Source organism: Equus quagga, unplaced genomic scaffold (assembly GCF_021613505.1).
Source record: "Equus quagga isolate Etosha38 unplaced genomic scaffold, UCLA_HA_Equagga_1.0 73442_RagTag, whole genome shotgun sequence".
NCBI classification, from domain to species: Eukaryota; Metazoa; Chordata; class Mammalia; order Perissodactyla; family Equidae; genus Equus; species Equus quagga.
Genome location: NW_025802777.1, coordinates 2,678,703 through 2,701,065, shown reverse-complemented (window position 1 = coordinate 2,701,065; position 22,363 = coordinate 2,678,703). Strand labels below are relative to the sequence as shown.

General features: G+C 45.9%; 1 protein-coding gene across 2 annotated transcripts in view; it reads left to right on the top strand.

Moving 5' to 3' along the window:
• LOC124234373 (interferon-induced GTP-binding protein Mx1) overlaps positions 1–22,363 on the top strand; it is a 34,786-nt gene that overhangs the window by 10,198 nt on the left and 2,225 nt on the right. For both annotated transcript variants that reach the window (XM_046651735.1, XM_046651734.1), the window contains exons 4-14: positions 1,936–2,128; positions 3,006–3,143; positions 5,597–5,751; positions 6,415–6,553; positions 8,228–8,426; positions 10,670–10,748; positions 12,438–12,560; positions 12,990–13,131; positions 16,764–16,922; positions 19,050–19,126; positions 20,522–20,764. In XM_046651735.1, coding sequence (XP_046507691.1) covers positions 1,936–2,128; positions 3,006–3,143; positions 5,597–5,751; positions 6,415–6,553; positions 8,228–8,426; positions 10,670–10,748; positions 12,438–12,560; positions 12,990–13,131; positions 16,764–16,922; positions 19,050–19,126; positions 20,522–20,764 — 1,647 coding nt within the window. The remainder of the gene's footprint in view (positions 1–1,935; positions 2,129–3,005; positions 3,144–5,596; positions 5,752–6,414; positions 6,554–8,227; positions 8,427–10,669; positions 10,749–12,437; positions 12,561–12,989; positions 13,132–16,763; positions 16,923–19,049; positions 19,127–20,521; positions 20,765–22,363) is intronic.

Genomic DNA, 22,363 nt, shown 5'->3' with positions numbered 1-22,363 from the left:
TGCCAGGCTTCCTCTGTTTTTTGTATATGGGATGCCACCACAGCTTGGCTTGTTGAGCGCTATATAGGTCCATGCCCGGGATCCAACCCCCCAAACCCCAGGCCGCTGAAGCAGAGTGCAAACTTAACTCCTACACCAGCAGGCCGGCCCCAGATATATGTTTTGCAAACTTGTTGTCCCAGATTGTGGCTTGTCTTCTCATTCTCTTGACAGTCTCTTTTAAAGATCAGGTGTTTTCAATTTTTATAAAGTTCAGTTTATCAATTGATTATTTTACGGAATGTGCTTTTGGGGTTATATCTAAGAAATCACTGCCTAACCCACAGTCACAAATATTTTCTCCTATGTTTTCTTCTAGAATTTTCATAGTTTGAGGTTTTTCATTGAAGTCTGTGGTCCACTTTGGGTTATTTTTTGTATATAGTGTGAAATCTAGATACAAATTCTTTTTTTTTTGCGTATAGATATTCAATTGTCCCAGTACCACTGTTGAATCAGTTGTTGATGTATATGTTGGTTCATTTCTGGAATATGCATGTGTTCTGTTCCATCGGTCTGTCTCCATTTTTATATGAACACCATGTTGTTTTGGTTACTGCCGATTTATAGTAATTGTCGAAGTCAGGTGATGTTAACCCTTCAACTTTATTCTTTTTCAAAGTCGTTTTGACTATTCTAGGAGTATTTAGACCATTTCTATTTACAGTCATGCACTGCATAATGACGTTTTGGTCAATGACAGACAGCATATGTGGCGGTGGTCCCATAGAGCCTGGGTGTGGAGTAGGTTACACCGTCTAGCTTTCTGTAAGTTCACTCCTTGATGTTCACACAGCAAAGTTGCCTAACGGTGTGTTTCTCAGAATGCATCCTCGCTGTTCCGTGACGCACACCTGTGCTGTGATGGTTAATATAATCAGGTCTGCGAGGATCATTCTGCTATTCGTTTGTTATTTGTCCTATCTGTTTTCATTTCCCCTTTCCCCTTTTCTGCCTTCCTCTGAATTAATCAAGTTTTTCTCATGATTCCGATTTATCGCCTTTGCTGGCTTATTAAATATAACTATTTTAGAGTTTATTTTATGCGTCTTTAGCATATGAAGTCTACCTTCAAGTGACATTATACTACCTCATGTTTGATACAAGAACTTTACCATAGTAAGCTTTCGTTTCTCCCCCTCAGCCTTCGTGCCGTTTTTGTCATGAATTTTAATTTTGCCTATATCATAAACCCCACAATACATTGTTATTATCTTTGTTCAAAAAGTCAAATATCTTTTAAAGGCATGTAAGTAATTTTAAGAGTGTAGTAGTTACCATTTCTGGTGTAGATTCCTTTGTGTACATTAAGATTTCCATTCAGCATCCTTTTCCTTTCGCCAGAAACACTTCTTTAACCTTTCCTGTAGTGCAGGTCTGCTGGTGATGAATTCGTTCACTTTTATATGTCTGAGAAGGTCTTTATTCTCCTCATTCTTTTAAAAGATGTTTTTGCTGGGTATAGAATTCTAGGTGGATGGTTTTTTCAGTACTTTAAAAAGATTGTTCCACCGTCTTCTCGCCTGTGTTGTTTCTGATGAGAAATCTGCTATAAAGCTCGTCTTTGTTCCTCTGTGTGTAACATGTTCTCTGGCTGCTTTAAACATTTTCTCTTTATCACTGGCTTTGAGCTATTTGAGTATAATGTACCTTGATGTCATTTACTTTATGTTTCTCATGCTTGGGATTCATTGAGCTTCTAGGATCTTTGAGTTAATAGTTTTCTAGTTTGGGAAAATTTTATCCATTATTTCTTCAAATATTTTTTTTCTGTCCCTCTCCCACCACCTTTTGAGAGCTCCAGTAACCTGCATATTAGGCTGTTTGAAGTTGTCCATCTTTGATGGAACGTGACCTGCAGGCCGTGACAGAATTCTCCCCTTCTGCTTTCTCCAGAGCATTGAGAAAAACCTGTGTAGCCAGTACGAGGAGAAGGTACGCCCATGCATTGATCTCATCGACTCCCTGCGGGCTCTGGGTGTGGAGCAGGACCTGGCCCTGCCTGCCATCGCCGTCATCGGGGACCAGAGCTCGGGCAAGAGCTCCGTGCTGGAAGCTCTTTCAGGGGTCGCCCTTCCCAGAGGCAGTGGTAAGTACTCGCCGTGTGAATTAGTCAGCTTGGACTGCCTTAACGGAGTATAGCCACGCACCGCATAATGACGTTTCAGTCAATGATGGACTGCGTATACCGTGGTGGTCCCATAAGATTAGTGCCATAGAGCTTAGGCATGTGGTAGGCTACACCATCTAGATTTGTGTACGAATACTCAATGATGTTCACACAATGACAAATGTGGAGCGTATGTAACCAGCACTTTGTGGAAGGACTAAGTAAATGCATTTGGGCCCCCAGCCCAGAACTGTGTGCACGTGGATGTCTTTCCTGAGCCCCTTCCCCTGAGGTGACCCTCCATCTGGGAGGTGAAGATTAGTGCGCTGGTTAGTGGTGCTGTTTGAGCTACAAGGTCAAGGGTCAGTGAAGGCTCAAGGGGAGACGGCAGACCTGGGACGGGTCTTGGAATACAGGTCAGACGTGGAAGGTGGGTGGGTTTTAGAAGGAGTTTCCAGGAGGGGTTTGTGGTAAGGTGGCCTGGTGGGAGCAGCACACCTTCCTGTCCAGGGTGGAGTGTGTGTACTGGGAAGTGGTGGAGGATGTTTGCCTCAGTTTGGGGGTTTCCCACTGCGATTTGCCACCTGAGCTGAAGGCAGAACAGTGGGATGAAGCAAGAAGTGGCCTCTTTCGAGCATTGGAGAGCAGAAAATCACCTGGGATGCATATGCAAAATGCATCTTCCTGATGCCACCCCAGACGTAATGCATCAGTATCAGAGGGTGAGACCAGCAAGTTTTCAGTTTTAGCAGTCTCCCCAGGTGATTATGTAAAAGTCTGAGAACTGCTAGTCTAAGGCCACCATATAGGACTTCTAAGAGCAGAGTATAGAGTTGATGTGGACGTGGCCTCATAGGTATTGTGACAAGATGTCCTCTGGTGCTGAAACTGAAAAGACTGGTGAAAGAAGATGAGTGGAAAGGCAAAGTCAGCTACCGGGATATCGAGGTTGAGATTTCAAATGCTTTGGATGTGGAAGAGCAAGTCAGAAAAGGTAAGTACCCATGTTCCTACGTCAGCACCTATTTGAGTGTCTGGTCAAACCGTGTGAAGTGGGTGGGTTCTGCCTCTCATTCTTTCCACTCTTCCATTTCTAGGCCTGTCCTGTTGCCTTGGGAACTCTCCCTTCCTCCTGCCCTCCCTCCCTCCCTCTTTCTCTCTCCTTCCCTCCCTCCATCTTTCCCTCCCTCCCTCCATCCTTCTCTCCCTCCCTCTCACCTTCTCTCCCTCCCTCCCTCCTTCCCCTTTTCCCTCCTTCCCTGCCTCCTCTGCATCAGGCCCTCAGCTCCCTTGTATTTTCTCTTCTTTTACCCTCATTAAGACCAGTGCTTTAGACAGAATATGACACCAGTAGTTTATTGCTTGGTCTGTAAGTAAGTATCTGAGAATAATGTGAATTTTAAATTTTAAAGCTTGCCTCCAAATATGGCGTATCTGTCCCTTATTCAAGGGCTTCCCCACTCCCCGGATCTGATGGAAGAGGAATTGGGGTGGGGGGCTAGGGAACCCCCTCCCTTGTTCTAGTTAAAAGTCCTTCCAAATGCTGACTGGATCACCACTGAAGCCTATTCAGAACAAGTGGGCCTTTTCCTCCAAGAACAGAATCCATGTGTTTGCATAATCCTAATTTAGGCTAATTTATGGCAGGTCTCAATAGATGCAGACCACGGAGATCATTTTATCAATTTGAAACATCCAGAAGGAGAAATAGCACTTGAAGTAGATCAGGACAAAGTAGTGGCACAGTTAGTTACCGCTAAGCGTTAATGAGGTAAATAAGTAACTCTTTCCTTATTGACTTTAATTTCTTTCTAGCGTGTCATGCAGTTAAGTTTCAGCCATCTGGGAATGGTACAAAAGTGGCCTGAAGTGATACTCAGCAGTAGGAAAGGATGGGTTTGACTTCTATAAAGGTGGATACACTAATGAACATTTATTGACCATTTTACAAAAGTTAAATAATGTTATAGTCAAAATGTTATTGTGTGTTTGTTGGGATTAGGTTGGCTGCCTGGGTCAGAAAACTCAAAATCACTGTGTGTATCAGTCAGCCCTTGCTGTGTAACAAACTAATCTCAAAACCTAATGGATTGGAACTGTTCATTTCTCATGATTCAGTGTATCAGCTGGGTGCTACTTTTCCTCCGGGCTGGCTGGGCTGGGGCCAACAGTCTGGGGTGGCCTTAGTCATGTATCCAAACCCTCGGCTGAAAGGACCAAGCCTTCTCTCCATGTGGTCTGTCATCTTCCAGGAAGCTAGGCTGGGCTTTCTGACATGGTGGTGGAAGGGTCCCCAGCATCAAGAGAGGGCAAGCCCCCAAGCATAAGTGCTTTTGATTTCTACTGGAATACAATTTGTGATGTCTTGTTAGCCAAATAAAGTCATATGGTCAAGCCCAGCTTCAAGGGGCAGACTCTCACTCCATGGGAGAAGTGGCAAAGTCACCATGTAAGGCAGCATGCATGCAGAGATGGAAGGGAATGTCAAAGCCATTTGTGCAAGCAAGTTGCTCACACAGTGCTTTCAACAACGTGTCAGTTTACTTCTCTGTCCTGTGAAAGTCTGGAGGTGGGCAGACCAGAGCTGGGTTGGGGGTTCCAGTGTCAGGAACCAAGACTCCTCTCTTGTTTCTCCAAACTGTGTGGCCTCCACTCCAAGGCCCCGTCATGAATTAGTCAGCAAGTCCACGTTGCAGCCAGCTGAACATTGGCAAAGGGCATATCCTTGCCTCTTAAGCACATTTTCTGGAAGTTGTAGGTAACATTTTCACATGTATCCCATGGGCCGGCCTGAATCTCATGACAGTGTCTCTGATCGATCGATATTGGAGGAACAATCAGTAGATTATGCCACACGTACCATTGTTACTATTGTTTCCATTCTAGGTTCTTGACCGGTATAGAACATATCAAAAATGCATTCTGGATGTAGAAAGAAGTAAAGTGGGATTAGCCAACAATTTGATGAAATAAATTCTTATCTTGAAATTTTCATTATTTAGGAGGAAGGAGCAAAATGAAATCCCTTGCCGATGCTCATCTTGCCTGAAATAAGCATGTTCCCCCCTGTAATTTTCCAGGTCATGTTTTAGGAATCCTCATGTAGTTTTATTTGTTTTAATTTTACTTCCTTGTTAATTTCCTAATACATCAAAGGAAGAGATTTAGATGTGACACCAGGAGCAACTTCTGGGCTCTGCTGAGCTTTGGACCGGTACAGGTCAGTGTCATCTTTAGAGATGTTTGCACTAGGTCTCTGCAGACAGTTCTGGCCACCAGCAGGGAGAACACTGAGTCATCCTTTGAAGCTCCAGAAAAGTGGATCTGCTCCAAATATGCCTTTATCCGTGGATCACAGCAGCCAGAAAGTGCTTTCAGAGGATTTGCTGTCATGAGAGACTTCTATCCTAAGCTCTCTTCAGTTTTTCCTTTTTCCCTCTTCTCTAGCCCAGAATGTCCTTGCTGGGGAAGGAGTGGGAATCAGTCAGGAGCTAGTCACTCTGGAAGTCAGCTCTCCTCATGTCCCGGATCTGACCCTGATCGACCTTCCTGGCATCACCAGGGTGGCCGTGGGCAATCAGCCAGCCGACATCGGACGTCAGGTAAAACTTCAGGCTCCGTCCTCATCTTAGCCTTGGGAGTCAAGGGGGCTGTGTTAGAGCAGCAGTAAGTTCAGGGATGAGTTTGAAGAGCGACAGTTAGGAGGTGTCGAGTGGGGAATCTGAAGAGCACAATGGTCTCAGTCTCCTCCACATTGGATGGAAGCTTCTCTGGGGAGAGTGAGACAAACAGGCAAAGTTGGAAATGCACTTTGCCTGTGGTTAGTGTTTTAGCCTGTGACTTGTTTTTGGTTATAGTTACGTTTTGTGGCATATCTCCACTGCCATGTATCAGGAGGGAGTTTTATGCGGGAAGAGAGGATTAGAAGCAAGCACAATGATATTTCCATGTCAATGAATCTTACCCTATGGATTAAAGTTTTAAGGAATAGTCAAGTCATTCTTTTGGCATCCTGTTTTTTCATGGTGACCGTCAGACTTGAGGTCTTAGGGGATAGTTAATGAGCTAAAACCTCGTGGTTTAGTTTCTCATAACTCTGGCTTAGGGAGTGCTGCCAGGCTAGTGCTGTTGGCTCATTTCTCTGCAGTTACTTCTTTTGAGGAAACACTCCCAGGACTCTGAGGGCCTGAAGCAAATACAGGGTCAGGACCTGTCTCAACTCTCATTTGGAATATTTACAAGGCAGCGCATTCATTTTCTTACAGATCAAGACACTCATCAGGAAGTACATCCAGAGGCAAGAGACGATCAACCTGGTGGTTGTCCCCAGTAACGTGGACATTGCCACCACGGAGGCGCTGAGCATGGCTCAGGAGGTGGACCCCGAGGGAGACAGGACCATAGGTAAGCAGAGGGAGGAACCTGAAAATGGTCGGTGGTCCGATAGTAGGAAAGCATTCTTTGAATCCAAGTGAGTGTTTCTTAGCACACACGCAGGGTGGGGGCTCTGCACCAAGCTTGAGGCCAGATGAAATGGGCCACATTCAACTCTTGGTTGGCTACAAGTTGTCTCGTAAACCTTGTCTACCTGCTTATAATAGGCATGCTGGGTTCAGGGGGCAGGGCAAAATCAGAAAGCAGTTCTACCAGTTAAGACAACGCATTTGAGGTGGAGGCGACCCCAGCGTCCACAACAGATGAATGGATAAACAAGATATGGTGTATCCATACAATGGAATATTACTCAGCCTCAAAGAGGAAGGACATTCCAATGCATGCTACAACATGGAGGAACCTTGAGGACATTAAGCTGAGTGAAGTAAGCCAGTGCAGAGGGCCAGGTGCTGTATGATTCCACGTATATGAGGTCCCTAGAGGAGTTGGATTCAGAGACAGGAAGTAGAAGGTTGGGTGCCAGGAGCTGGGAGGAGTGGGGAATGAGGGGCTAGTGTTTAATGGGGGCAGAGTCTCAGTTTGGGAAAATGGAATGTTCTAGAGCTGGATGGTGGTGATGGCTGCACAACAGTGTGAATGTGCTTACTGCCACTGAACTATACCCCTATAAATGGTGAAAATGGTAAATTTTATGTTAAAAAGGAATATATTTGGCTGTAAGTAGCGGAGAACCTGGGTACAGTGGCTGAAATAAATGGCTGTTTATTTTCCCACATAACAAGAGGTTTGAGCAGAAGCAGCCCACCTTTGTAGCAGTGTTCAGTGATGCTGCAGGACGTGCTCCGCTCCCACCTTCCTGCTCCACCATCCTCAGCAGTCGGCTTTCATCCTTTCCTTGTCCTGCTGCCTGCCACGCCCAGGGTGGGAGTCTCTTGGCCAGGGCAGCAGGCACTAACGGACACTGTAAACCTTAGGGTTAGGCCTGGGCTGGCTGCATGGTGTGCAAGCTGGTCAGTCACCCAGGGTCCCGCCCACAGAAGGGCCTGTCCTTGGTTTAATGCTCTGCTGCTGCCGTCTGCTGTCCTCAATATTTGAACGAGCGGGTCTGCATCTTCATTTTGCAGTGGGCCCCGCAAAGGGTGTCGCTAGTCCTGGCGGGACCTTGGTTTCTCAAAGTGTGGGCCAGGCCCCTGCTGCACCAGAACTAACCAGAGAATTTTTAGGAAGGAAAGTCCCGTGAGCCCCCCCAAACCTGAATGAGAATCTCTGGGGCGGGGCCTAAGACTGTATTTTAAGACTCATTTGGGGTGGTTCTGCTGCACAGGGAAGTTTGGGAGCCCCTGTAATAAAGAATGAACTTTTCCATCGGGCAGAAGGAAAATAGAAAGATGAGTCCATGCTGCTGTCTCCTTGGCATGAGGGCTGAGACCGGGGTGAAGTGAGCCCAGGAAGTGCCCCCCTGCTGCTGGAGGGTGAAGGGCACACTGTCTCCTGCACTGGACAGAAGCGAGAGGGGCTGCCCCTTGCACCTTGGTTCTGCAGGGACTATTGTCTGCCCTCAAGCAAGGGTGGGAGGAAGCCGCGGGCCGGGGAACTCTCCTCCCCCAAGGTGGGCAAACTGACCTTTGCTTGACACTCCCGCGAAGCCGTGGGCCGTCTCTAACCCCAAGCCTCTGGCTTCAGGAATCTTGACAAAGCCTGACCTGGTGGACAAAGGCACCGAGGAGCAGGTGGTAGACGTGGTGCGAAACCTCATCTGCCACCTGAAGAAGGGTTATATGATCGTCAAGTGCCGGGGCCAGCAGGACATCCAGGACCGACTGAGCCTGGCTGAGGCTCTGCGGAAAGAGAAGGCCTTCTTTGAGGAAAACCCATATTTCAGGTACGCCCGGCTGTGTGGTCCTGAGGGTAAACCAAAACCAGGGACCTCCGTCCTCACTGAGGAAGGTGTCCAGGAGCAGGTATTCCCGCTAAAGGCGTGAATGTGTTTGCTCCTTGACAGTGACCGTGGGATTTGCCTGGAAGAACAAAAGAAGAATTCACAAAGTATTGCAAAAACTCAATTAAAAAAAATCAAAATGAGGAGGGGATTTGCTACGATGATTTAAATAGTATGGTGCTGGAACCAGCATAAAAACAAAAATAAAACAATAGAAAAAAGTAGAAAGCCCAGAAACAGACCCAGATACAGATCTTTGATCTGTGATACCTGTGGCATTTCAAATCCATGGGCTCCGTCAGTTTGATTATCAATTGGTGGCATTGAGATAATTGTTTAATATTTGGGAAAAAATTAAATTGTGCCCTTAGTTAACATGTTATTACCAAAATAAATATCAGTTGAAGTTTAAAATTAAATACAAGAAAGAAGCCATAAGCATCCCAGAAGAAAATATAGACAGAGAGTTTATAATCCCAGGATAATGACCTTTTTTTAACCTTAATGCCAAAGTGAAATTTTTTGAGAAGGAAAATACTGCTAAGTTGGTTAGACTTACACTAATGAGAAGATGGCGAGTTTGTGGGAAAGGAGGAGCGCGGGCCTTCAGCCCCTGCGGCTGGGGGCATGTGCCAGCGCCGCCTCTGCTTGGTGCTTTAGCAACGTGCAAATCCCCATGGTTCAGGTTCCACTTCTGGCAATTCCACTCAGGAGAGTAATCAGAGATGTGTGCAGTGATGTCTGCTAAAGGAGGTACAGCACAGATTTTGTTTATAATCGTGAAAATTTGGAACAATCCAGCATTGAAAACCAGGGGATTTATGTAAACAAACCCAAGGAAGTGATCACGGTGTGAACAAACTTTAGAGTGCTTTGCCAGGAAGATGCCGATAACAACATGAATAGGAGATGTTAAGAGGAAGGCGACACGTTCACTGAGAACTTGAGTGCACACGTGTGTATGCAGGTGGAGATGCCTGTGCTCTGTACGCATTGTTCCACTCAGTTCTCCCAGAAGCCTGCAGATGTGTATAATTCAGAACCCATACTTGTACACCCATGGTCATAGCGGCATTATTCACAATAGCTGAAACATGGAAGCACCCTAAGTGCCCATTGACAGATGAATGGATAAACAAAATGTGGTGTATCCATATGGTGCAATATTATTCAGCCTTAAAAAGGAAGGACATTCTGACATACGCTACAACATGGATGAACCTTGAGGACATTATGCTGAGTGAAATAAACCAGTCACAAAAAGATAAGCACTGTGTGATTCCACTTATTTGAGGTCCCTAGAGGAGTCACATTCATAGAGACAGAAAGTACAAGGGGAGGTGCCAGGGGCTGGGAGGGTGGAGGGTGGGAAGTTAGTGTTTAATGGGGACAGAGTTCCAGTTTGGGAAGATGGGAAAGTTCTGGAGATGGATGGTGGTGATGGTTGCACAACAATGTGAATGTACTTAATACCACTAAATTGTACACTTAAAGATGGTTAAAATGGTACGCTGTATATTACGTCTATTTTACCACAATTTTTAAAAATTGACAAGTGTGGAAACTGAAACGTAGGTGTGAGCGTGCCCTCGCACATAGGCATCTCTGCTCCCTTTTCCCTAAAGACTCCTTTAAAATGTAGAAAACCCTGTAGTGACTCATTTTGAGAACACAAATTTAGAAAAAGTGAGAAGGAGCTTGGCTTTCCTCCAGGCAGCCCATGGGTCAAATTCTTGTCTTGGGGGGTGTCCCCCAGCTCAGTGTTCAGACACACCCCTCGTCAATACGAGTCAATGTATTTTTATGAAGCCCACGTACCAGTATGCATTATGCGTACTTATACGTATATTACACACAGAAGGGGGTGTGTGTGTGTTATGAAAGCATATCTATAGATGACTATGTGTGTTTTTACAAAGACCCATTCTCTAGTCAGATGTCCTGAGACCCATTTAATATATCAGCTGGAAGGGATCATTCTATACCATTTTTGAAATACCCAAAATTACTAAAATTCAGTCACAATTCTATGCAGTCCAATTCTGAACGTTTCTTGGGTACCAGTTGCAGGACATTCCATCCAGTTGGGAATAACTGGATTTGCCTTGACTTTCCCCAGCCGCAGAAGGCCGACTTGTCTTTTCCGGCTTCATGAAGATGGACGTGTACGTTGTCTTCTCTTGCAGGGGCCTTCTGGAGGAAGGAAGAGCCTCGGTCCCCTGCCTGGCGGAGAGGCTGACCACTGAACTCATCACGCACATCAGTGTAAGCGCGGGTAGAGCTGTCCATTCTCTGGATAGAATCCTGCAAACACAAAGCTAAACCGTGTCAGCTGCTTAAACATCAGGGTGCACACAGATGTCCTGGGGATCTTGTTAAGATGCAGGCTCAGATTCAGTGGGTCTGGAGGGCGGGCTGGAATTTCCCATTTCCAGCAAGCTCCCAGGTGGTGTGGATGTTGCTCGTCAGAGGACCAACCACACATTGAGTGGGATGCTGATAGACTGTATCCCCTTGGCCTAATTAAAAATTAAAATCTTATGAACACTGTCCTAACTTTCTTTCTTCTTGTCAACCACTGTCATAATACCTTGGTCATTGTAATGATCATATATTTCATTTCTTAAATTTCTCTGTGGTTCTTTTTCAAATCTGCCCAGACAGAGTATCTTGCTTTTTCACCTTTTCAATCCTTTTAAAAGATTTCTTTGCACATATTCCTGTTACATTTTGTGCTCGATGATTCTACTGTCAGAGGCCTTGGTGCGTTGGGTTCTGCTGGCCGTCACCCAGAGTGACTTGGGTTGGAGTTTTGACTCTGAGCCTGTCTTTCTCGGAACTTGATCTGTAGGTATTTAGGGAAACCCGGGTTCAAGATGGGCTTCTCCAGGGAGACGCAGCGTTTGCTGCTGCCAGACCCCTGGAAGGGCCTCCAGCCTGAACCACTTTAGCTTCTCAGCTTGAGATTTGGGGGACCCTTCAGGGAGCATGAATTTGGGCAGCAACAGCAAACCTGTTTGAGGGCTGGCTTTTGATTACTGATTCTTAGCAGGTTTTATTTTCCCCTCCACTCGGCACCAGAGTTCAGGCGTTTCTCTCAGTCCCCAGGGATCGGGGTGGAGGGCGGGGGTGTTCCTGGCTTAGCATTACAAGGAGAGCATAGCTTTTCGGGGTCCGAGCTTTATGCAGAAAGAGGGCGCTCGCTCATTAGATGCCCGCTTTGAGCAAACCCCACAGGGATTTATCCTTTGCCCCGGTGCCAAGTCAGGCTCTGAAATGTAAGTTCAAGTTTTCTTTCCTACAAATCCCCTTGAGGCCAAAATGGCTTTGCTGCTGGTTTCATCGCACACCCCTGGGTGCCCACTGGCACCTGGCTTTGGCTTCTAAGTGTCTATTATGTACCTGCCAGCTCACTGACACATTTAAAGGGATGCTTTTGACATGATAGCCAGCATTTCTAGGTGTCTGCAGTGGAAAGGTGAGCCAGCATGTGCTGTCCACCATATTATTATCAGAGACAGAAGTCCCCGATAACTTTGACCGTTAACAACAACGTGAAAGTTGTTGAATCTCAGATTGTTCCCACTGCCACTTTTCCAGAACCCACTAGACAAGCGGCTCTTTCTAAGCTCCCTGCAGAGAGCTTAGATAACCTGATCACAGAAGGAAATGTTCTTTGCGTTGCTCTGACGGGGCCCAGGAAGCAGGCGAAGTGGGAGCCTCAGCATGGCTTTGAGGCTGCTTCCACAGGAGCGGGAAGGCGGGAAGGCCTGGATGGACAACGGTGCCTGTTAATGCGCCCTCCCTCCCTCTGGAGGGTCTTCCTCCCAAGGGAAGTCAGGAGGTCGGAAGGACTGTGCAGCTGCCCTGTGCCTTGCAGAAGGAGGCCTGGGATTGCCTTCTCATTCCCTGTCCATTTTTGTGGATTTTCATTATTTTCTCTCTTTTCCTCAGAAATCTCTGCCCCTGTTAGAAAATCAAATAAAGGAAAGTTACCAGAATCTATCAGACGAGTTACAAAAATATGGCACCGACATCCCAGAAGATGAAACTGAAAAAACGTTCTTCCTGATAGAGGTGAGTATTGCCAGCTGCCTCGACTGGAGAATCCAACATCGTGGTCCGGGGAGGGACCGTGTGCCTCGTGCACTTGTTTCTTCACTCTCCTGAAGCTGATCCCGACTCATTCTGCCCACTTAGTATCAGAAAGGGGCCAGAGTTGAGGGACAGAGCGCATGGAATGAGGGGTGTGCACAGTCAGCGTGATGGATGGTCACATCCACTTCATTGACCCTTCATCAGGTGCACTCGCCCAAGAGCTAGAAGGCAATAAGGGGAGAGTTGGATGGTCTGGTGCCAAAGGCTCTCCTTTCCCTTCATCCCACAGTGGCCCGTAAGGCAGCAAAGAATGACTGGCCCACCCTCAGCACACGCACGACCTCCAGACCACCTCAATGTCTGTGTTTGAAATATCTCCACTTGTACTTTCGTTTTTCTTCTTGACAGAAAATTACTACATTTAATCAGAACATCACCTCTTTCGTACAAGGGGAGGAACTTGTAGGACCCAATGACACTCGGCTGTTTAACAAAATCCGACAGGAGTTCCAGAAATGGAGTGTGGTGATTGAAATCAATTTCCGAAAAGGTGAGTCCAGGGCACCGTCGTAAACCTGGCATGCTGGGCTGAGCGGGAGGCCAGGGAGGCGGGGGATGTGGCTGGTGAGGATGGCCGGAGTAAGGAGGTGGTGATGCAAAGGCGACATTTGCTCTGTTCCACGTCACTGTACTTGGGCCAGCAGGCATCTGTTACTGATTTCAGAGGACACCCGGAGAGAAAATGCACATTAATTGGCCCACATCAATCATGGCCTCTCAAAGAATCAGCCCTCCCATCATCATGAGCAGGTGGACGTGGCATGTGTATCATCCCCTTTGTGTTACAAATGGTGCCACCACTGAAGTCACCTAGAGTCGGTCTTGGTCTTGGTCTCAAAGCTTGGCCTTGAAGCCAGATGTGTATCTTAATGGGTTTGACAGTCTCAATAATGAACCAGAAAATAAAACAGTGTACAAGGTGCCACGCTGGCGTTGTCAAATCATCAAGAGTCTGAAAAAGGTAGAAAATGTGATCTGAAATCTATTTTTTAATATGTCAAGTAGCCTAAAGGAAATCGTATACTGACCAATGATACAGCTATAGCAGCTGAGAGAAATTTCAGACGACTTTGCTTTTATCCCAGCAACGTGGCAGGCATGCATAATTTATTCCAGCTGAGTATAGCTTCAGGTGGGCACTTCTCCTTGGCTTTGAGTATGAATGCGGGAAAATAAATCTTACAACTTTTTACATAATTCAAAGGCCACAACTTTGAGTGTGCTCGTTCCTCAGCAGAGAGCGTGTAGGGCAGGATTGGGTAAAGAACAGCTCTCCTGGAGGGAAAAATATTCTTGAAGCTCATGCTGGGGCAGTAACTTGCCACGTCTCCGCAGTGCCCATTGCTGCTTACCACTGCTACATTCCAGAGCAGAGCTGGGTGAAGGCCGGCGGTGTGGTGTGTTCTCGCATCGGAAAGGGCTGCTCTCCCCCTTCCCAGGGAGGCAGCAGCCCTCAACTTCCAGCAGTTCCTATGTGTTGCTCAGGCTGCATTTTATGGCACGCAGCCCGTGAGAAAATAACTCATTTTTTTTAAATGCTAAATTCCTCCCAACAAATTGTCAGTTGCAAATCACTGGATACCCAGATGCAAAAGAATGGATCTGGACCCCTAAGTCTATGCAAAATTCTATACACCCCCTATACAAAAATTAACTCAAAATTGATCAAAAACCAAAATGTAAGAACTAAACTATGAAACTCTTAGAAGAAAACACAAGTTCAAATCTTCGTGACCTTGGATTAGGCCATGGTTTTTCGGGTAGGACACCTAAAGCACAAGCAACAAAGAAAGAAATAGACAAATTGGACTTCATCAAAATCAAAAACGTTTGTGTGTCAAAGGGCACTATCAAGAGAGTGAAAAGACACCCCACAGAATGGGAGAAAATATTTGCAAATTACATGTCTGAAAGGATCTAGTATCCAGAATATATAAAGAGCTCTTACAACTCAACAACAAAAAGACAAATAATTCAAACATGGAGAAGGAATTGGAAGAGACATTTCTCCAAAAAGAAGATATACAAATGGCCTATAAGCGCATGAAAAGAAGCCCAGCATGGTTAGCCATCAGAGAAATGCAAACAAAATCCACAATGAGATCGCATCTCACACTGACTAAGATGGCTGTCATCAAAAAGACAGATAATAAGGAATATTGATAAGAGTATGGAGACGTCAGAGCCCCATATCCTGCCGGACAGGATGTAACATGGCGTAGCTGCTTTGGGAACATTCTGGCAGTTCCTGAGAAACCTAAACATACAGTTACCCTATGACCCAGCATTTCCATTCGTAGGTGTATACCCGAGTGAATGGAAGCAAACATTCATGTAGAAACTTGTATGTGAGTGTTCTTAGCAGCATTGTTCATAATAGCCAAAAAGTGGAAATAACTTGAAGCTGCATCCACTGATGAACGGATAAACAAAATGCAGTGTATCCATGGGTATTAGTTTGTTAGGGCTGCCAGAAAGCGTCACCTACTGTCTTATTAAACAAGAGAGATTTATTTTCTTACAATTCTGGAGGCTGGAAGTCCAACATCAAGGTGTCAGCAGGGTTGGTTCCTCCCGAGCCTCTCTCCTTGGCTTGTAGACAGCTGTCTTCTCCCTGTGTCCTCAGATGGCTGTCCCTCGGGGCGTGTCTGTGACCTAGTCGCCTCTTCTCATAAGGACACGGTCAGATTGGAGCAGGACCCACCCTCATTTCAACTCACTCACCTCTCTAAAGGCCCTTTCTCCAAGCAGTCCCGTTCTGAGGCGTTGGGGGCTAGGATTGCAGCATAGGAATTTTGAGGAGACACAGTTCAGCCTGTAACACCAGGCAATGGGATATTATTCAGCCATGGAAAGGCGTGAAGGACTGATACATGCGACAACATGGAGGAACCTTGAAGACATTATGCCCAGTGGAAGAAACAGACACCAAAGGCCACATGTTGTCTGATTCCACTCATGCGAAGTGTCCAGAAGAGGCAAGTCCATTCAACTAGAGAGTAGATTAGTGGTTTCCAGGGGCTGGAGAGAGAGGGAAATGGGGGGTGATGGCTGATGGCCATGCGGTTCCTTGGGGTGATGGAAATGTTTGAGGATAAGATAGAAGTGAGGGTTGCACATCTTTGTGAATATACTAAAAATAGCTGAATTGTAGACTTTCATAAGGTTAATTTTATTGTATGTGAATTATATCTTAATTTTAAAAATTCCTATGAGAAAATATCCCCTGACCAGACTACCACGCCTGGTTGTTTTTTCAAAAAAGAAGAACCAGAGGCCTTCTGAGTTTCCACCCCCAATGGCGGTGTTTCTCCATAGTCTAGTTTGTTAAGAGTAAAAAGAATTCCAAAAGTAAAAAGAAAAAAGAAAGTGGGGTAAACAGTGTTGCATGTCACACTAATAAGATCTGTGTGCCCAGCTACTCCATCATCCCCTTTGATTTAGAAATACTTTCTACTCATGTGACAGCACGTGGATATGTGATGTTAGCTGATTCTCGATGTGTCCCTGGTCATGTCTAGTTTTTAAAGGGCCTGCAGGTCATGATATCCTATGATGCAATTTTTTTGGTAAAAATCAAATTTGATTTACATAATCTCATGCTCAAGTACCTTTTCAAGAACACCTCTTACTCTGAGTTGCTGCGTCCACTGCTTTCTGGCATCACACCGTGGTTTGTTGCTTGCCGTCTTGAGATGACTAAGGAAAATTATCTTGAGATCTGTTTCTTTGTTGCAATCCCTGAATGGTTTTCAATTTGCTTGCCACTCTGTACTTTCAGAAAATCCAGAATGGTATTGTGTTTGGAAAAACTTGCAAGGTTATTATTATTATTTTTTTTTGCTGAGGAAGATTCGTCCCTGAACTAATATGTTGTTGCCAATCCTCCTTTTTTTTTTTTTTTTTTGCTTGAGGAAGATTAGCCCTGAGCTAACATCTGTGGCCAGTCTTCCTCTATTTTGTATGTGCAATGCCGCCACAGAATGGCTGATGAGTGGTGTAGGTCCATGCCCAGGATCTGAACCCAGAATCGGAGTTCACCAAACTTAACTACTAGGCCACTGGGCCGGCCCCAAAGGTTATTTTTATAAAATAATTCAGAGTCCTTCTTTCCTACCGTAGGTGGCGAAGCTATCCGTAGACAGATCCGGACATTTGAAAATCAGTATCGTGGCAGAGAGCTACCAGGATTTGTGAATTACAGGACATTTGAGACGATCATCAAACAGCAAATCCAGTTGCTGGAAGAGCCAGCCATTGATATGCTGCACAGGATAAGTGGTGAGTTCTTGGGTTTGCTTTTAAGCATTTTGTTTCTAGGGCAGGGAAGATGTTGAACTGAAGCCAGAGCCAGACTTCAGAGCTCTCCTCCAGGGGTGTTTTCCATCACCAACGACCCAGCCAATTCCCTGATTCTCCAGACGCCTCCCCGAGGTCTGGTGGTGGGTGTTCAACAGTTCAGTCCAGTTCAGACACTAACTGCCCCGAGCGAGCACAGACCCCACAGCTTAAGGGCTCCGTCCCACGAGACTGCCCCCACTTCAGATGGCGGTCACGGGTTCATGTCCCCTGTACTTCTGACCGACCAGCCGTACATCAGAGTTCCCACAATTCCCCCCTCGGGTTCAATAAGTTGCTAAAACAGCACATGGAACTCAGAAACACACTGTACTTACCTTCACCACTTTATTATAAAGGATAATACAAAGGAAGCAAATGAAAGAGACACACGGGGCAAGGTCCGCGGGCAGGAGGTCCCAAGGGCAGGAGCTGCTGTCCCTGTGCATTTGGGGGCACCACCCTCTTGGCACGTGGATGTGTTCACCAACCTGGAAGTTCTCCAAACCCTGTCGTTCAGGGGTTTTTATGGAGGTGTAATCAATTATCACGTAGGCCTGATCACTTAGGAACCGAATCTCCAGTCCCTTTCCCCTCCCCCCACCACCAGACCTCGGGGAGGCGGGGAAGGTGGTGCTGAGAGCTCGGGCTTCTCATCATGGCTTGGTCTTCCTGGCGACTGGCCCCCATTCTGAAGCTGTCTAGGGCCACCAAGAGTTAGCTCGTTAGAACAGGAGACGCGCCCATCCCCCAGACATTCTGAGGGATTCAGGAGCCCCGTGTCAGGAACCGGGGACGCAGGCCAAGGATGTATTTCTTGTTGTACCACACCTCCACTCTGCCCCACTGCTGGGACTCCTTCCCAGTCTCAGAATCCTCTGTTGATTTGCAATCTCTGAGGAGTGAGGTGAACGACTGGATAACTGTGTGCCGTGGGAGTGTCTCGGGCGCTCTCGAGTGTTGTGTGACTCTGGGCTGCTGGAATGACTGTGTGGATAGGAAATGCTATCAGCAGCCCGTCGAGGAGAAATGCAGCATTTTGTAGGCTGGAACCACTCCCTTCTCCCTGAAGTGTTCTGCTCCTTGGTCTCCAAGATGCTGTTGAATCTCGTCTCTTCATCTGCTCCTTGGCTCACACCATTCTCATCAGGCTTCAAGTGTCTCGTGTTAGCAACATGTAATAATCATTCACGGACCCATGAGCCTAGTAGAGGTGAGGGGACAGTGTCATAACAGCTCATTAAGAGATGTGTTTCTAGTAAAATTTACCTTTAGGCTTAAAATATACCAAATGGGCTTATATATGTATATATAAGCTTATATATATATATTTATATTATATTATATTATATTATATTATCTGTATATGTAATATATACCAATAGGCTTAATTATATACCAAACTCTGTAATTGTGTTGTGTTGATCAATTGTGCACTCTTAATTCTGTCCTGAAGAAAATCTGTAGTACTTAGAGATGTATAGAAAAAATTTAAAAACCAAACTATGTATACTGACTTCTGTTTCAGAAAGATAGGATATGGAGCAAATAAAAGATTTTCAAGCATAAAGATACAGTATGTCATATTAGGATAAAATTCTGTGAGGAAGTCAAATGGATTTCAAAAATAAATGAAATAGCTTTCAAAATTAAAAAGAAATACTGTAAATTTTTTTATTTAAATAGGAGCTTGTCCATGTATTTCTTTTCAAATGGATGATGTGGACATTTAGACTCCGTTGGTATATTTAACAATGAGTGTTTGCCTGTAAAATAGTGATACCTTGATAACTTAGCAGAAATTACATTCTCTGCAACTATTTATACTTAGGATGAAAATTTTAGATGTCACATAAATATGTCAGGGGACATTTAGGTTTTAAAATTCTTCCGGAGAGTTCTGGAGCAAAAAATCACACCTTCCTCCTTTAGTGAAAAGAGGAGAAGAATGAAGGCAGAGAAGGAGAGAGAGAATTTGTTTCTTGCCATTTTATCCTCTTATTTTTTGTGGTCTATAAAGATTATGAATGATTCTACCAATACTGGACCATTTTTTTTTTCTTTCACCAGATCTGGTCCGGGATACCTTCACAAAAGTTTCAGAAAAAAATTTCAGTGAATTTTTCAACCTCCACAGAACCACCAAGGTAAAACCAACCATATGTTATTTAAAAAAAAAAAAAAAATGTAAGCCTGACACTGGCCAATAGATTTCTTGAATTAAGACCATTGCGACTTTATTGTATATTTGGAGAAGCTAATAATCAGGCTCATTGGTGAATCTTTCTAATGATATTACCAGTGATGTCTAGTTAAAAGACTAAAAGAGGGAGAGCAGAGTGAGAGAAGTCAGAAATAAAATATTTAAAGTCACAGGAACAAACGAGAGCCATGGTTAGGGTAGCACGTTGTCCCATGTGGAGAAAATGGCCCTAAATCCAGAAACTCATTCAGGAAGCCAAATACAAAAATAGTATCTTTCAAGAGTGGAGAGAGAGAGCAAAGAGGACAGGAGATGCCCCCACCTCCAGTAGCCCAGAGACCAGACTCAGCCCACTCAGAAACAGGGGCCTTTGTCAGCCCAGGCTGCTGCAGCAGGTGCCACGGCTGGGGCGCTCACACAGCAGGTGTTTATGTCTCCCAGTTCTGGGGGCTGGGAAGCCCCTGATGAAGGTGCTGGCAGATGTGGTGTCTGATGAGAGCCCACCACCTGGCTTGTGGGTGGCTGCCTTCTCATCGTATCCTCACGTGGCAGAGAGAGGGGTGGCTGGAGAGAGAGTTCTCCGGAGTCTCTTTTATAAGGCACTAATCCCATTCATGAGGGCTCCACCCTAATGACCTACTCACCTCCCAAAGGCGCCCCCCCCCCCCCAGATGCCATCACATTGGGAATTCACTTTTCAACCTGTGAATTTGGGGGGGGCACACAAACCCTCAGTCCCTAGCCCCCAGCCTAGACGGGAAGACCGGCTCTGCCATTCACTGGCCGGGGGTCTGGGGGTATGCTCCTTAACCCGCCTGGGCCTCTACCAACTCACCCACAAAAGGCGACTAAGAGAACCTTCCTCGCAAGTTTGTAACGAACAGGGAAGCAAATGCTTAGGATGTCCCTAGCACTGTGCATTGCATTCGATGAGGTCTTGGGGGTCCAGTTGTTTTCTGCATGAGAGATCTCCTCCCTGGTTTTCTGGCAGCCGGTTTCTCTAAACCCCAGGAACATGAAACACTGAGAATTTGATTGATTTCAGTTTGGCCCTCGTCTTACCCCTGTGAGCTCCGATGGGGAATTTACTCCTCCTCGTCAGAGGGAAAAGCCCATAAGAGGAAAGACAGCAGCTGAGCCTCGGGCCTGAGAACAGAGCCCGCCAGGTCCCTGGGCTCTGGGGTTGAGGGGTCTGCTCACCTGTGTGGCTCAGGTCCCCCCGGGAGCTTCTGCCCCTCTGCCGCCTTGCTCTTTGCGGACTTTGCAGAAGACCTGTTTTCCTCCGACCCAGTGATTCATTGCTTGAGGGAAATTTTGTGGCATTTCTCTTCTGCTCTAGTCCAAACTTGAAGACATTAAATTAGAACAAGAAAATGAAGCTGAGAAGTCGATCCGACTCCACTTCCAAATGGAGAAGATCGTCTACTGCCAAGACCACGTTTACCGGGGCACGTTACAGAAGGTCAGAGAGAATGAAATGGAGGAGGAGAAGAAGAAAAAAACAATCAACGTCTGCGGTCAAAACACTTCCACAGAGTCCTCAATGGCAGAAATCTTGGAGCATCTCAACGCCTACCAGCACGTGAGTCCACCAGTGTCTCAGAAAGGCGGCTTTCCTTTCTCTTCCTTTTCTTCCACATGCCTCCCTCTGTAGTCTTATTGTCTCTGTAAGTGACCGTCAGCCAGCTCCATCGTTCCACCTTGTGTGAGCCTCTGTAGAAGCAACTTGACCTCAGATAGATGAGAAGATGTTGTGGCTTGGAGCCACTTACCTCTGGTTTTCACTGGCTCTATTGCTCTAGACAAGTTACTTAACCTCTTAGCCTCAGTTGTCTTCTCTATAAAATGGCATCTCCTCATAGGGTTCGTGTGAATTTTCAGTGAGACGAGAGTGGGTGAGTCCCTTGCATTGGAATGCAGTGGCAGCTTGCCACTTAGAAGCTACTCATAAAGACGCATGCTTTGATTGTACAGTACATTTCAAATAATGTGAAGGGCGATCTAATTTATCCTGGGGAAGGATGCACAGCTCAGTCAGGACTTTGGGATGTGTAAGCGTCTAGACAGTGAGAGCAAATGGTAGTCTCTTGGTTTAGCAGAAACCTCCATCACTTCACTATTTGGATGCTTAAGGCAGTGCTTCTCAAACTCAGCCATGCACGCAGACCTCCCAGAACCACGTTTTGTGTCTCTATTTCTCCATCCACCCATTCATCTGAAGAATACTGCTGTGAGCATGGCCGAGCAACTCTACGCTCCCACTTCTGTTTATGCAGAAATTTTCTGCCTCTCCTCATTTGTTCCAGTTTCAGTATGAATTTTAGAATTAGCTTATCCAGTTCCTTATGAAAAAAGAGAACTGTCGGTCTCCTTATTGGGATCATGTTCAGTTAATAGGTCCTCATAGGGAGAGTTGCCATCTTTATCACGTCGAGTCTTCCTGTCCCAGAGCATCATGGGTCTTTCCATTTTTAGGATCCCCTTTTGGGGGAGTCTCAGAAGCATTTTAAAGTTCTCTTTAGGTAGATGGTGCATATTTCTGGAGTTTATTCCCGTGTATTTTCTCATTTTTGTCCCTATGATAGATGAGTCTTTTCTTCCATTATATCTTCTGTCTGTTGTTAGTAGATATGATTTCTGTGTATTATGCTATACCCCTTCCCCATGCGGATTCTCTTATTGTTTGTAGTGGTTTTACAGCTGAGTCTCGTGTGTTCTCCCAATGAACATCATCCCTTTGCAAATAGCGATTGCTCTACGCTCCCCTTCTCTCTCCAATTTTAGGCCTCAAACTTCCTTTTCTTGCCTCGTCTGGTCTGTTTAGTGCACCTAGAAGCAGTAGTGGCCCTAATAGGCAGCCTGGTCTTGTCCTTGACTCCAGTGAGAATGCCGCTGGTCCCCATTAAGCCTGATCCTCGTTGGCTAACATCAGGGTGTCAGCAGGACTGAGCTCCTCCTCCAGGCTCTAGGGTGAATCCGTCTCTCTGCCTCATGCAGCTTCTAGAAGCCTCCCACATTCACTGGCTCGGGGCCCCTCCCTCTGTCTTCACATGTTCCCTCTCTCCCACCTTCTTGCACAATCTATCTTCCTCTGCCTCCCTCCTTTGCATCGGGCCCACCCATAACCCAGGATAATCTCCCTATCTTAACGTCAGCTGGTTAGCACGCTGAATTCCACCTG